Genomic DNA, 16,562 nt, shown 5'->3' with positions numbered 1-16,562 from the left:
GAGTTCTGGATGGCTGAGCTGATTTGGCATAATTTGAAAGTCATAGTGACTGTGGGCAGCAGTGACCTGAAGGAGCCATTGCAGAGAGAGTAGCCAGATAGAAGTAGCCAGTGCAGCTGCACTCCTCTGTGATCTGGCCACAAGCCTGTGGATGGGAATTTTGTTAAGCCATGGAAGTCTGAGGAGTTGCTTCTAAGGGCCTGTGAGAAGGGAGAAGAACAACATGCTCGGTAGATTGGCACCAACTTTATGTGGATGCCTGCATGCACTGGAGAAGAGGCTTAGAAGGTCATAAATCAAAAATTACCAAATGTCAGTCCTGCGTGGAACTGAACTGGCAACTTATGTCAGTGCTTTTTTTCCTATGTGAATGGATGTGTGGTTTAATTTGCTGGTTTTTAAAGAGGTTTCTTGGTGGGTTGCTTTCCGTCACAGTCCTGCTACTCTGACACCAGAAATTCTGCCTGGAAGTGTTAGTGATTGACAGTGTTTTATATGCAGGAATGACAGTAAAAATCTGAAAATGGGAGACACAGGGCACTCATCTACAATAACAGCAGACTTCAGTGGAGCTTACTTATATCCAGTGCTGTAGAATTGAGATTACTTTGTTTGGAATGTACATAATGATTTCATAGTGTTTATCTATGTTCCTCATGACAGATTTGTTCTCTTGTCGACTGATCCCTTAATGTTTAGCATTTATTTATACCATGCGTAACAGAGCAGCTGCTGCTCTATGGGACAGCCCTTTGTAGTTGCAGGCTGGCTGCTCTGGGCTGGTTTGTTGTGTTACTTTTGAAGTGCCACTCATAGTAAAGATGAGAGAAGAATGGTAATAAGTATTATAAACATCCTTCTAGAGGCCAGATAACTTCAGATAGTTATTGACGTTTGGGGTTTATTTTCTTTTACTGAAACTTGGATAATAATATTTTCTGTACTGAAAACAGTCAGCAGAATGCATCCCTGTGCCACTGCTGGGTTCTCCATATAGTTTGTTAAGAGTGTAGCAAAAATAAGTGGGACAGATGGACTGGCGCAGTCACTAAAGTTGGCCTGAGAAGACAATGTTGTCCCTGTTCCAAGGTGTGCCTGAGGCTCCCAAGGTCCTGCTGGAGTTCACTCTCTTCAGTGAGTGAAGAGAGTGAACTCCAGCAGGACCTTTTCTTCCAGGGTTGCTCTTGATAAAAAACATTCCAATTGCTCTTCCTTTTCTTCTGGTGGATTTCAGAGCTCCAGGGGAGCATCTGTCTATGCCAGTGATTTAGCAGTATGTTTGGATTTCAAGTTAATCATGGGAGCCTCTTGGCTTCCAGTGTTCTGGATTTTGGATCCTGCAGTCCACATTCCCTTCCTATCCATGTTGTGTGGATGAACTTTTGGAAGCACAGTAGCACAGGGAATGTAGGAGACCCTTCTGGCACCTCTCTTTGCCCAGGTGCTGCAGTGTGTGCTGGGCTGCCCAGTCACTGGCAGTGGCTGTGGGTCCATGCATCACGTCTGCCCAGTGTGTGCTCTGGGCTCTAATGAGACCAGTCCTAATTGCTTGCCACAAGAAATTAGGGGTTGGAAGAGTAAAATTAGTCTTACTGAGTAATAAAAGACAAATTGGAATAAACTTTATGGATCTGAGTCTCTTAGCTGGAAATTTGTGGTCCTACTTATTTGAATGCCAAATACTGGATTAAAGTAGAAGTAAAACTTCAACTTAGTTTAGTGAAAGTAAGTTGTTTGCATTTGATTTTCTGTTACAAGCTCTTTGGGATAGGGATAACATATTTTGCATGGCACCTATTCGGTCTGATGCCCAAATAAAAACCTTTGAAGGCACTTGCAGTTCATGTTAAGTTTTTGTGTACCTGTGTAAAATCTCAGTTGATTTTGCGGTGTCCATTAGCAGATAGAAAACAAGAAAAAAAGCTAACCCTAGGTAAGCATTATGTTATGATTATAGTGATCTAAATCAGTTCTCTTGTTACAGGGCACAATTTCTCCTTCATTTACTTTTTTGGCTCCTGTTTCTACTCCAACATGTATGAGGCAGAGTTATCTATCTGAGTTGTAGCTTAATTGTGTTATTCCTGGAGAATAGCCCCCACCCGTGTGTGTGCATGTGGCAGTGGCTAAAAACTTACTTGTCTTTCCTCTGAGCAAAACAATTAATTGTATGCTATTACTTCAAAGGAAGTAATAAGAAGAGATGCTTTTTGTTGATATATTATTTTTGTATATGATTTCTAGTCATCATTACTAAAATATCTGTGTTTTCTGTAAAACACCACTTGGATTACAGCAGTGAAATAGAGATTTTCCTATGTAAGTTCTTTCCTTAAGACACTGGTGGCTGGGGGGAGGGAGGAGGAAGAACCAACTTGTATTTTATGGTTAATAGTTTCCAAACTGTGGTTCAGGGGACTATGAGATGTGCCCTGCAGCTGAGTTCCATGGAACACTGTCCTCCTTAACGGGTGTTTCTGGTCCAAACTTGAAGGAGGTTGCCTGAAATTTTGAGGGCTGGCAGTATCTCCTAGTACAGAATGTGAGAAGAAGATTGATGGAAATAATGTGAAATTGTCTGCTTACCTTTCCTTTAACCAGCTGGGCACTTAAAGATGCATAAACACAACAATGGGCGTTTGTTTGCCTGATTATTTTGTAGTAGAACAGCTGAAGTGACATTCTTCTGTCTGGTGGTGTATTGTGTTTTAGAGAAAAATCAGCACTTAATGTAATCTCACCTAATCCTAATCCCTTTCTGAGAATGCTTATTTTCTAATTTCTCCTTTCCTTTGGGTCCCTGCCAAAAATATAAGAGGGAAGCTGAGAACTGCTTCCTACCTCACAAACTCCTTATACATAGCTAATTTGCTTACTCCTTGCCTCTCCTTTCTCTGGTTTAGATTAGAAAACCTCTCTAAAGGAGATGCAAGGAGTAAGTCATTAGACATAGACACCATGTATTTGTATTTACACAGGGAAAATCAGCTCTGTCAATTTTCCCTGTGTAAATACAAATGTGTGGTGTCTAGTGCAGGAGAATTCAGCTCTGCACCTGGGCTTCCAGCAGCAGTGAATGTGTTTTCCATTGTGTCAGTATCCCCACTGCACCCCAGCATGTCCCTTGCCATCTCCCTCTCCAGCTCCTTAACCCTTGACTCTGGTCCCTCATAGCTTATGCTGGCTCCTCTGCCAGGGTAGGAATGGCTGCTGCAGCCAGTGAGGAAAACAGGAGCACACAGGGCTGGAGAAGGGCTGGAGCTGGGCTCTTCCTTGTGTATCTGCAGTGCTGCATTTAGGGCTTGTTACAGGACATGTGCCAGAATGGCACACCACAGTATTAGAGCTGTGGAAATATGAAACATGAGCTAGTACAAGGTGGGGTGAGGAAGTTGTGTAGGTTTGCACTAGTTCTTAGGAATGAAGCAGGCAAATGAGGTCTCAAGCACCTGAGATGTTCCCCTAAATTGTCTAATAGCACTTCCTTGCTATATGTGCTTTGATTTATTTGTGACTTTGATAAGTCTGAAAAAGTATTGAGTTTCTTACCTAATGTGCTGGTTTGGCCTGGGATAGGGTTAATTATCTTCACATCAGCTAGTACAGGGCTGTGTTTGGGATTTGTGCTGGAGACAGTGTTGGTAACACAGGAATGTTTTTGTAATTGCTGAGCAGGGCTTGCACAGAGTCAAGGCCTCTTCTGCCTCACCCCACCAGCGAGCAGGCTGTGGGGTAGACAGGATGTTGGGAGGGGACACAGTTGGACACAGCTGACCTCAACTGGATATTCCCAACCATGTGACATCGTGCTGAGCATACAAAGCTGTGGGAAGAAGGAGGAAGGGGGAACGTTTGGAGTTTGGCATTTATCTTCCCAAGTAATGATTACACATGATGGAGCCCTGCTTTCCTGGGCTGAACACCTGCCTGCCCATGGGAAGCAGGAATGAATTCCTTGTTTTGCTTTGGTCGTGTATGTGCAGTCTTTTCTTTACTTATCATTAAATTGTCTTTATCTCAAGCCATGAGTATTCTGACTTTAACCCTTCTGATTTGCTCCCCCATCCCACTGATAGAGGAGTGAGTAATCAGCTGTGGGGCTTAGTTGCTGTTGGGGTTAAACCATGATGTCTATATGTTGAATTACTTACATATATTTTTTTATCATCCAGGGAACGCCAGTATTTGTTCACGCTGGACCCTTTGCTAACATTGCACATGGAAATTCTTCTGTTTTGGCAGATAAAATTGCTCTTAAATTAGTTGGAGAGAAAGGATTTGTAGGTAAGTAAATATTCAGTTTATTGTATTATGATTTGTTAGTAAATTGGCAGTGATGCAAATGAATGGTAAAATTAGCAATTAAAGGTAAGGATGCTACTTCATTATTAATATCAGTATAAAATAATCTTAAAGTGAATGTGTAATAAGCCAACAGCACTTCTTCACTTACCCTGCCTTTTGTCTCAAGTCCTGTCACTGTGGTCCTGTCTCCATGTTTGACTCACAAGTGACCTGTTCACTCCACAAGGTGGCTGAGCCAGTCAAATCCCTGGATTGCACTGAAAGAGGTGTCCTGTTGTTCATGCTATTAGCATTCATCTGGCCTCACTTGATAAACCAACAGAAACCACTCTTTTTTTCCTGATGAGTTATTTCTCCACCAGTTCAGTAAACTCAGCCAGCTCAGATGTCCCTGAGCCAGTGCAGAGGCAAGGTAGAGAAAAGATTAATTCTGCCTTGTTTTGGTGGCTGTGAGCCATTCAGTTGGTCCAGCTGCATTGTCAAACCTCACCGTGAGGCCCTTATGTTCCCATGAAAGCATTTGAGTGGGCTGACTCTTTTTACATTAGGAATTCAGCCTTCACAAGCAACAATAGACACACAGAGCTTACAGTTGCAGGCTAAATAAACTTGTGGCTGAACGATGAACTAGCTTTTATAAAAATTGTTGTGAATGTTTAAACCTTAGAATTAAATAAAAGGGGCATAGCAGCTTTGCAGTAGTGATGCCTTTGCACTGCTGCAGTCCTTCTCTTCTGAGTCCTGAACACCCAGGTGGGATTACATTAATCCTAAAGCTGAAGCTTGAGTACCAGTGGAACAATGCTCTTGAAAAGATGCAGCAATGTGAAACATGAGGTTTATTATGCTAATTCTCTTAAACTAGTAGAGAAACATGCATGTGTATGCTTATGTCATACCTACATACAGGAAAGGATTGTTTTTTACAGTGTTGTACAGTTAAAGGTCTCTTTATTTCCCTCTCTTAATCAAACATCCATTCAAAGAAGAACATATTGCTTTCTGAATACATTTATTTAATGATAGTTGAATTCCTGTTTCATTGGGCCATGTTTGTTGTTACATGGCTTTGTGGAATGAAGAGCAAAAGAATTTAGGGTAGCTAACATTTTTCACAAGCCATGTGAAGTGACTTTGTTTCTGCAGTGTACAATCATTTCAAGTGAGGAGTCAGTTGTGTATCAGTTGAATGAAAGTATGCTGGCGACAGACTTGAGTCTTGATCCAGGTTTCAGAGGCCAGAATGTATTGCCTTAGATTTGGATTCCCTTCCATTGAGTGTGTCCCTCAGGCACAGAGAGCATATCCTTGCATTTCTTGTGCTTTTTTCAGTCTTTTCCACCTGTTTGTCTTTAACGCTCTTTTCTGCTTTGTTTGTCTTTGGCTCCAGTTGCTCTGCTGGGAGACAAAGCAGCGTAGCTTCAATATAGGAAAACCTTTGTGTGTTGCCAGCTAAAGGCTCTTGTTCAGATTCTATTCCACAGAACACAAATCCCCATGAAACTGGCTTCAGAATAAGACTGCCTTTGCTCCGCAGAGCCAGGAACTTCAGCGTGATTTGTAGTCCTTTGTTAGATTATTAAAGGAAATAGTTCTTAGAGTGGCCTGCTTAAATAAACTTTTCAGGTAGTCACAAGTGTAAATATTTGTTCTAATGGTTGTAATTACCATAAGCTTAATGGTTTAAAAAATACATTTTTTCTGGTAACTACTCAGAGCACGTGGGCAGAGACAGCACTGGTCTATTAAATACAGTCCTATCCTACCCTACACAACTGAAGTCTAAAATGACAGCTAGAAAGTGCTCACCAGTCTACACTGAGGTGACATCCATACAGATGGAGGGCCCAATGCCCTGTGAATCTGCACAGCAAAGCAGGTAGCAAGAAACTCCACTGCATTCCTGCTCACAGGAGTTTGCCTGAGCCTTCTATGGCCATTGAAATTCCAAGGGGAAAGCTGATCCTCTAGTTAATTCAGCCAGCCAGGGTGCAGGACAGCTATGCTGCAGTTAGGGAAGTAGCTGAGTGAGTTTATTCACTCCTGCTTAAAGTAGAACTTTTCACTGTTCCACATTTCCCTTTTGGGAGTGTTCTCATGCATTAGATCTGGCACTCATTAAACCTTGTGTGAGCAATTACAGCCCTGCCATGTCACTGAGTTGCATAAGCTCAGGAAAGAATTCAAAAGGTGCTAGGGACAGAGTAAGGTATCTTGCAGAACCATGTGGCTGGGAGAGACATTGGAGGGACCACAGGCTATGAGATTACTCTCAGCTGCATCCAAAGCAGGAACATAAGAAATCTGTGACATATTCTGCAATTAAATTACTTTCCTGAATAGTAGAATAAATATCTTTATGTACATACATTAGCTCACTCACTGTGAGATGGGATGGTGATATAAAATATATATAATTCATGTATTTATTGCTTTATATATTTAGTGTTTATAACTATTTCTTATTTATTTGATTTTTTTTTTCACTCACACCATATTTATTTTAGATTAGAATTTTCTGTTAAGTGTGTGGACAGTACTAAGTCTTGAATTTGCAACACAGTTCTACAAACACAGACTTTTGTAACTCTCTGTCCTGGTTTAAGCACCCTCCTTCCTCCAGCTGCCTGTTTCCAGTCCTTTGCAGCCCCTCTGTTTCACCAGCACACCTGTTCACAGAGCCATGTGACAAGCTGAGCTGGAGACTTGGTCTCAGTTGAAAACAACCACAACAAAAAAAAGCCTTTCCTTCCCCCTCAACAGACAGTGTCTGGGCAAACAGCTTTGTGTGACAGGGGGAAGATGAGATAATGCCACATAAGATGGTGTTTCTGCTGAAATAAATATTTATAAGTATTAAAGCCTCGTTTGGAGCTTTCAAGTGCCAGTAAAGCTACTGTGGATGCACTAGCTGACCAGACTGAGCCTGCATTGCCAGGGCAGCTAAGCCTGTCTCCTTTCTCAGCCTGTGCTCAACTGTTTTTGCACAACATCCCAGCAGAAACCTATTGCCTTTTTTGTTGGCTTAGTTTTCTGCTGACTTAACACAGAAGCAGTTCAGCCCAGAGTCACAAAAACACCAGAGCTGGTGCAGGAGAGGCTGAGCTGGGACAGCCAGCAGTGAGAAACCAATCTGTTGTGTAGATCCAATTACTTGTGTGACCATGTGCCACAGCCAAGGGAAAAAAAAAAAAAAAAAGAAAAAGAAAAAAAGAAACTCTCTCAAAGTGTTCTTTTAAAATTTATTTTTAAACCTTACTTTTTCTCTCTACCCTGCATTGCCTGTTTCTCTGCTTGCTTTTCAGCTGGAATGGCATCGTGCTGTGCCTTTTGAGTAGTGTCAGGTAACAGTGATGTAGGCAGTCTGCTTTAAAGAAACTATAAATGAAGTTTAACCATTGAGTCCTGTTGTGAACTCTCCCTAACTGAAGGCATTCCCTGCTTCAGTTTCAGATATCCAAGTGAATCACAGGCTTTTATTAGGTTTAAATAGCTTAAGCCTTTTAGCTCATCTTTTCCTTTCTCTCTTTCCTGAGCCTTGTTGCTATGTAGCAGTAACTCAGCCTTTTTGCTTTAATTTTGAGTTCTTGGTATGAATTTTGCTACTGAACTTTAAGAGCGATGCTGCAGCTGCTGCTGCCTGGTTTGCATTTGTTTGTCCTCTCGGCCTCTTTGTGTTTCCCTGCTGGGAAACACCATTCCCCTGGCCCTGCTGAGAGCAGGAGTGGCCCACTGAGGAGGGCTGCAGGCAGCTCCTGCATGGGGAGCACCCACGCTGAGGTGCAGTGAATGTGCCCATCATCTCAGCTGCTGTGGAACTGTCCCTGGAACTGTAGGGTTTGGGGCTCTCTGAACTCGGGGCTTTTCCTGAGCTGTCTGGAATTATTGCACTATACAACTCAGCAGTTTGCCCTGTCCATCTCTTTCATCCCTTCGTGTTCAGCTAAAGAGAGGGTTTATTGTAAATCAGAAGAAGAGTGAAGCATGAGTAGATCCTTGGAATCCTAAAGCAAAGTTCTTCTCAAGTTTGTTTTTCAGGTTTGGACTTTATGGTTGTCAATTGCTTTCTTTGGTACTCCCGATAAGCACATCACATTTGATGCTGAGAGCATGCTGTGCTGGGCAACTTTGTCCTGGTGGTTTTTATCAGGTGACAAGAAGGGAATTATTGCAAACTGTTGCTGACTTAATTCTTAAGTCCATTTTCTGTTTCTTTCTTTAGTTGGTACACTTGATGTAAGTGGAAAGAATTTGTAGACGCAGTAAATTTTTACAAGCCAAGTAATTGACTCTTTTTATTGTGCTGGTACTCTGTTGGTTAGAGTAAGCTAATGATGCTAGCTGTTGTAAGTATCTCTTCAGTACATACAAAGTTTTATTTCATTTTACATACTGTCAGAGCAGACATTGTTTAACAAGTTTATAAAGCACCTTATAAAAATTAAATGTGTTTAATACACTAAGTGAATCATCTTAAGTAGATTTTTTTTAAATATCATAAGACTCTTCAATCCATTTTTTGTGTATTCTTTTTCCAAAAAAGGAAGTAAAGCCCAGATACTTTGGCTAAACTTCTCTTGGCGCCACTAGTAATGTGATATTATTACATTTAAATGTCAAGTTCAAGGATTTATTTTTAATACTTTTTTGCTTGATATCATTAGAAGGGGATTCCATGCAGCGACTCTCCAGAAAGCTTCAATTTTTAAGAATCTCCCCAGCAACTTTCTAGATTGCATTATTTAATCTCTGACTTCTTCACTCTTACTTTCAGAAAAAAACCCCAAAATTTAGTGCGATTGCATTCCAGGATGTTGCTCTCTGAACAATGTGGCTGTTCTTGTTAAAGTGTTAAAGCAAGGCTAAGGCTTCATGGCACGGGGTAGTTGAGAGCATTGTCAGTGTAGGTGTGGCTTGCCTACTCTGATCTGTGTGTACTGCAAACCAGAAGAAGGATGTTCAGAACTTTACAGTATTTTCTCTGCCCCTGTTCATGCTGCAGCTGCTCAAGCAGCTGTGCTGGGCACAACTGTGACAGTGGGCTGGGGGGAGGGAAGGTGATGCTGTGTTAGCTGGTATTGCTGTGAAGCTCTTAAAGTCATGGTCTAATAATACAAGTCTCAGTGGTACCATAAACTGCAAAGTAAGGTGCCATTACTGCTAGAAGGTCCGTGAATCTGTGCTGTTCACGTGTGAGTGGTGGTGCCATTCACATCCAGGCTGCCCTTTTTATTACTTTCCTCACAGCTGCTGGGGTAAAAGTAAACTCCATTGCTTTCACTTGTTGTAAAGTGGGAGCAAAAAAATCGTCTCCTTCTTCACGCTCTTAAAATCTTAGCAAGTTTTCTTACCAGTAAGCAGGAAAGTCTTCAGAGGTGAGATGTAATACAAATGTGGGGTTTTTTTCACTGGCATGAAGTCAGAGTTCCTGGAAGCTGAGTTTACTTACTGCCTTGTCACAAATAATCTGGATGCAAATCATGCTTGCTTGTAGCTTGCTGCAACTGGAAGTGGGGTGACAATGATTTAAATTGCTATCTATTTGTGCTTTAGTGCTTAAAGCAGTCTTGAAATAATTTATTAATTATTATGTGAAATGAGAAACATATTTTCTTATATTTTTGTGTGTTCAGAGTCCTTGAGAAAGTTCTGACTCTACATTGTCACTGCAGATTTCTATAATTTTTTTCTTCTGCTCTTTAGCATACATTGCAATATTAAGCTTTTCAGAAGAAAAATTGAGTAGAAGAGAGCTGTCCTGAATGTTTTTGTGTATAAGGAAGCATGCTAGCATTGACTTCAGTATCATATGTCACTGTATTTCAGAGCTGAATTAATTTGAAATGCTATATATGCAAAGCTGAACTCGTAACTGAAAGTTGGTATTGATCATGAGCTATTGAACTATGTCTGACAAATATCAAACTTGGCATTAAAAAAGTTATGTTTTTCCCAGTCAGGAGAGGTGGTGCTATTTTGAAGACAAAGCCTCCTAAATTATGGACTGTCTTGTAGTGAGATTTTACTTTCTTCCTTTTAAAAAAATATGCATCTTAAAAACATGTTGGAAATTCACTTTGCCTTTCCTTGCTACAAAGCATATTTGTAAATGTTTGTTCCCAAATCTGCTGTTTATTTTCAGAATTGCGAGGGGCAATTTACAGGAATAAAATAACATTTGATTATAAATCATCAGCCTTTTAGCTGAGTTCTCTGCTTTATCTGATAAGCATATCAAGTTGTCTCCTTCATAAACTTAGCTCCAGTTTGAAACCAGCTAGGATTTTTAACTCTTGCCATGGCCAACTGGGACTCATTTGATCTGGTTTTTGTGATACTGTGTTACAGCTTAGTCCTCTCTTTCTCAGGTGATAATGTTTAGTAATACTGTCTCTAACTATTCAAGCACACATTTTCCATAAATTACTGTGATTTCTACAGATTGACTGTGATTAATACTGCTAGGTTCCCAGACTCCTCCCTGATGTTTTCAATTATGAAGTTCCCAAATCGTAGGTCAGATTTTTGTCAATTTTCTCCAACTCCAGTAACTTTACTGCAAATAGTTTTTATTCTTTTTCTTTTCTTTGTAAATCCACAGAAACCTTTTCCTGTGTGATACCTTCTCAAGCTTTGCTGTTGCCAATAAACTCCATCAGTGTTGCTCAGTCTTTCTGTGGACATGGTTTAACAAATAATAAATGGAAGCCCTGGGGCTGGTCCTCTCTCCTGTCCCACAGTTCTCGTGTGGTGGCTGCCTGATCTCCCCTTAATCATGTAGTAATGTCCCTCTAGCCTGGTTTACAGACTCCTATGTATTGCTGTAGCAGGTTCTTTTGTTCCTCATTATTGATGAGATTTTGTCATATTTTCACCACAGGAGAAAGCTTTTAATCTGCCATGGCCTCCCTTTGGTAGACAAAGGTTATATTTCTTACTTATTTCAGTTTTTAAAAGTTATTCTCTTCTTAAAAATCTATTAGAAAACCATCAAGTCTGTAGTCACTCAGACTTCCCTCCATTACCTGAAGATAGGTTTGATACTTTTCAGGCACGAGGCACCAGAAGAAAAGGAATTTATTTAAGATGTTGATATGAGCGTTGTGGTTTGTATTTTTCTTCTTCTTCCAGGATTTTGAAAACCCCGATTCACACTTTATTAAGAGAAGTGCATTCTGCTCTTGTGTATTTTGGTTTTTTAATTCCATTTTTAATATATTATGGTATACTCACATCACTAGCTTCTCTGGTTTAATTTGTGGGGCTGAAGACCCTTGTAATTTGTCAGAACCTGAAAATGCAAAGACCCCTTTGCATTTGCAGGTTCTGACACTTGTTCCCTAGTGTAGCAGCTCGCTCTGTCTTTTCCTCTCTTTTAGAGCTTTTGTAATTAATAGTGACATTATCTTCTACTCAAGAAGTTAACCCTGCAGGATAGCAAAGCTGTTTATTTGACTGCCTTTCCTCCTAGTGAACAGGAGTTACCACTGTTCTCATGCCAAATGTCATGTGAGAGACCAGGCATTTTAATTTGCATATTTAGAGAATTTTTAATTAATGGGTGATTTCAGTGTGAAGAAAGAAATTTTAATGGTTACATGACAGAAAAGAATTAAGAGATAGCATGGCCTTATCACAGTTATTTTCAGTGTGGTTTTTATTGTTTCTGGGTGGATGGATGCTGCTTTGTGCCTCACTGGAAAAGGAATGAAATGGTTTTCTCACAGACTAGGAGCTGTGAAGGGGCACATGTGTGTTGGCTGGGTGCTGAATGAAGTGTCACACTGCCACTGAGCTGGCTGGGTCACAAACAAGCAGAGAACCGGACATGTGTAGCTTATTTGAGAATTCCATGTTTTCTTCCCGTTGTGTGGGTTTTCAGAGCAGAATGGAGATGCAGTGAGATAGTGTTTGGGACGGGATTGTGTGCCTGGGCAGTGTGCTGCAATGATGATGGGGAGGCAGGAAGGGCCGTGTGAGTGTTCCTTCTGGCTGGCTCCTGAGGAGCTGATGCCATGAGGAAACCTGTCCTGTCTCCTCTTTCTGGCCCAGTGAAAGACAAGCAGACAAAGCTGCCGAGTCCATTGCTTGCCACCAGCAGCACATGGTCTCTGATGGAGATGTCCTGGTCTGTCTCGAGGCTGTGGCACTGCAGTGCCTGACAGGAGCCATACATCTTATTCCCACCTCCATCCTTCACTGGCTTTCTGGCCTTGAGCAAGTAATTGCAGCCTCTGTGGCTGCACATGTAATCCCATTCTTCTCGATGTGTTCTTTCAGTTTATGAACTTTCTTGGGGGCAAAAACTGTCTCACCATAGCAAACGGGGAGATGACAAGCACTGCTGTAACAGGAACTTTAAGGTAACGGGGCTTTTGTAGAGCCACGGCAGCTGCCAGTACTTAAACATGCATCAGGAATTTACTTACAAGCTGACGTGGTATTTTAATGTCCTGTATGCTGACCTCTTCTGCAACATGTTAGAGATTAACACAACTCTTTCCTCTGGCAGTGATATTCATAAACTAAATGGAGTGTACAACTGTTAAGGGCTATCCATTATTCTCAGTCTCAGGATAGTTACCCAGAGGTAAAAATAGATAGGAAGGATCTGTCATTCATTCAGAAAGTAGAGGCACTGCCCAGTTCCTGATAAATAAAATACCATTCTAGTGAGTAGAAACTGATGACATTGCAACTTCTGTTCATTTTCCCTTCCCTCCCCAAGTCAGCAATCTTACCTAGTTTTAAAACTCCCAACACATAAGAAGCAGTTCCTTTTGTTCTCTTGTTGCCGACTGGTTGTATTGTTTTTATTTATAAAAAGAAAAGAACCAGGGGTTAAAAAAATTGCAAACAGTAAAACATCAGGTATGCTAGGAAGTTCTCTTAATTCATCACTTGGCAAAGGAAATAAAAGCAGGCTCCCCAGCTAACAGCGTTACTTTTGCTTAGGGTTATTTGGCAGAAAATCCATCATCCTCTCTCCATTTGTGAGTATTTCATATTGACTTACACCCTTTAGCAAGGGTCAGCAGGGCAGAGCATGCATAAAGAGTTCAAGTCCCATTTCAAAGGCTGAATTTTAATTTTAGTGGATGGTTTATTTTTAATATCAGTTGAAAATGTTAGCTCTTCATTAGATTTTTGTTTGTTTGGTTTACTGACCTTTTGATCCTGAAACCTAATGTTCTTTTTATGCACAACTTGTGTAAGAATTAGGTTTTTTCAGATATTTACATCATGTTGGAGAAACCAGTGTTTGCTTTTTATTTTCTGACTCATTCTGAACTTGCAGGCAGAAGTGTTTTGTTTTCTGAAAGCTTTTATAATTAAAGTTTTTAATAATGTATACATCCTGAAGGGGTAATGTTTGTTTATTTATTTTGTGTATTTACATTTGGAACAGCTGACTTAATTTATCAAGGCTCCAGAGAAGTCAATAAAAACATGGAATGTGAACAGGACATAAATATATGAATTTCCATTTTTGATTATGGTAGTTATAGTAGACAAAGTTTTCATATCATCTAGTACAAATTTACATTTTGCAGAGTTGATTTTCTGTTTTCCTCTAGTATTCCATAAGCTCAGACACCCTGAGAGCTCTTTTAAAAGGGGTTTCAAAAACCATTATTTAAAGCTACATTTTCTTAGTCAGGATCAGAACTCTGATATGTTTTCTTTTCATCCTGTGCTGCCCTCTCTTATGAGCCCAATTAAAGCAATGTGGTTTGGGGAAAAAGTTAAGATTATGTCTTTAGATGTTCCTGGAAGAAAAGTGCAGATGCTAAGGGTTCCAAATATTTTTATTTTTATTTAGATGTTTTGTTTTTTCCTCAGAAATGGTCTATGGTAATAGAATATAAAAGAAAAATACTGTGATTTCTCTGAAAATGTGCTAACTTTAAATTGTTGTTTTGTTGGGTTTTTTAGTTTTCAGGCAACAAACTATATGTATTATTGTATGCTGGGTATTTTAACAGAAAATAATTACTGAAAAATAGTTATTTCTCTTTGAAAACAAAAAGTATGTTTGTTTACATATCTGATCTTATCATCTAATTGGATTAGTTTTGAAGAAAAGTTCAAGAATTCATGTCTAGGGATGTAAATTTATTTCTAAACCATTTTTAAACATGTTAATGAGATTGCAAATAATGCTAGGTTATGTATGGCCAGTGTGATGTGTTAATGGGAAGAGTGGTGTTTTGGCAAGCAGCCAAGGTGCTTTTGAAGGTCGGCTACTGACAATATTTGAAAGTGTTCAAATGCTGCTCTCTGGTTCTATAAAATAATACATTAAAAGAAAAGATTAATATCCAAAATGGTATCTCAGGGTCAGTTTAATGCTCTGACCTTGTAATTTAATTTTTTCAGTTTTATAAAGCTGCTGTTTAATTAATTTGATTTGATTGAGGAAACAGATGAGATTACTACAGTAAGAGAAAATGTAGGTTACAGCCTTTTTTAAATTTTGGGTGGCCTACCTGTCTTTCACATGGTAGGCCTATTTTTTGGTCCCTTTATGGTTGGCTTTCTATGCTGACAGCTTTATTGAAGCTGACAGTCTCAAGCTCCTCAACTTTGCTACCTGCAGGAATAAGACACACGCTTCTAAAATATTTTCAGCTTGGCACTGGCTGCAAGCCCTGAGTGGGAATGAAGCTTCAGGGACAAACAGATGCTTTGCATGCATGAGGACACAGTATCTTTGTGCTGCCTCCATCTACAGCATCTCAAACAGAGCTCCCAAGGGACTGAGTAACAGCTTCATAAATCAAGGGCTGCAGGTTCAGCCTGTCCAGGAGCCCATTAGGAATTCAGCGTTCGTTTAGGGGTTCTTCGCTGCACAAGGAGCAAGAAAGCACAAAAATGTGGGGGAGGGCTAAAGGATGATAGAGTAACTAAGATGACAAGATGATGGGCAATTATGAAGAGGAATTGGAGAAAAAATTAATAATTTATAATCTGTAGTAAGGAGGCACAACTAATAATGTAGAAATACTTCAGAAATGGTAATGGGTAGTTTACAATGGCAATTCTGTTGCCCTGATTACTTGAATTGTGGTTAAGTGGATAAATTCACCATAAGCATTAAAGAATTGATTTAGCCATGAGCAGCTGCAAGGATTTCTCGTGCAAAGCAGCAGAATTATGGTTTGGTTTGATTTTGGTTTTGACTGCATTTTTAATTGGGAATTCTCTGTAGGAAGATGGGATTTGTTGGTGTGTGACCTTAGTACCTTCTCTCTCCTCAGTTTGTAATTCTTTCTATAAGATTAATTACATGTGACATCATATCATTTAACAGACACAATTATTTTCCACAGCAGTGGAGTTCTTTTTCCTTATCCAAAAATTATAGGGAAAACAGCAAATAGATATTAATAAGCTTGTCGCAGATCATCAATCTTACACTTTGAGTAGAGGTTCAAATACCAGTTCTGTATATAATATTTTAAAAATGCAGATGATTACAACCAAACTAACACCTGCCAGCAAAAGGTACTGGAGAGCTTCCACGGAAAGCTTCCATGATTTCCAAAGCTGCTTCTGCTGCATTTCTCCATGTATGTGGCTATTGCATGAAGTCTGTGCAGCACAGTGGGCTTTACCTGCCTGCTTCTTTTACCCTCCTCTGCTCTTCTGTGGTTTATGCTACATGTACTCACTACCAGGCATTATTTCCTGTCTCCTAAAATACTACTAACAGTACCCAGTGTTCTCTGTCTCCATGGAACGTCTTTTTGTTTATTGGTATCTTAAATTTTGTATATGTTCAATACACACATCTTGCACTTTTTGTAGGATACTTTCCACTCTCACAGAACTCTCCAGCAAAGGTCTTGGGGTGGTCTTGTAGAGTCATTTACAGCCTCTGCATCAGAGGTTTCACTAGGCCATTTTTACATCAAGACAAACTGCTCATGCAGGGGAATAATATTCCTCTTCCCGGGGATACATAAGAGGAGATGCCCTTTCCCATGAGTTTCTAAAAGATATAGTTGTGCTGTCAGCAGTGTTGTTGGTGTCCTCTCCCGGGCCAATCATGCGAGGAAGGCATTCTGTCTCCTAGCAAAGACTTAAGTGGGATGAAGTAAGACCAGAACCTGTTTGTCCTTCCGGGAGAGGGATGCACTACATGGGTACACAGAAAAGGCAGTGCCTAAGTCATGGGCAAAATCCTTACCATAGTATGCAAGTGCTGCCCGGATTAGAGAAGGGCAGAATGGAGAATGCTTCTCCGAGTGTGT

General features: G+C 40.2%; 1 protein-coding gene across 4 annotated transcripts in view; it reads left to right on the top strand.

Moving 5' to 3' along the window:
- Positions 1-16,562, top strand: part of MTHFD1L (methylenetetrahydrofolate dehydrogenase (NADP+ dependent) 1 like) — a 150,612-nt gene that overhangs the window by 55,566 nt on the left and 78,484 nt on the right. For all 4 annotated transcript variants that reach the window (XR_009485829.1, XR_009485828.1, XM_059841977.1 and 1 more), the window contains exon 20: positions 4,173-4,284. Coding sequence is in view for 2 of the 4 variants with exons in the window: in XM_059841977.1 (XP_059697960.1) it covers positions 4,173-4,284 (112 nt within the window). In the remaining 2 variants the exon portion in view is untranslated. The remainder of the gene's footprint in view (positions 1-4,172; positions 4,285-16,562) is intronic.

Source organism: Haemorhous mexicanus, chromosome 3 (genome assembly GCF_027477595.1).
Source record: "Haemorhous mexicanus isolate bHaeMex1 chromosome 3, bHaeMex1.pri, whole genome shotgun sequence".
Classification (NCBI taxonomy): Eukaryota; Metazoa; Chordata; class Aves; order Passeriformes; family Fringillidae; genus Haemorhous; species Haemorhous mexicanus.
The sequence above is the reverse complement of the archived record's forward strand: the minus strand, read 5'-3'. Positions and strand labels throughout refer to the sequence as shown.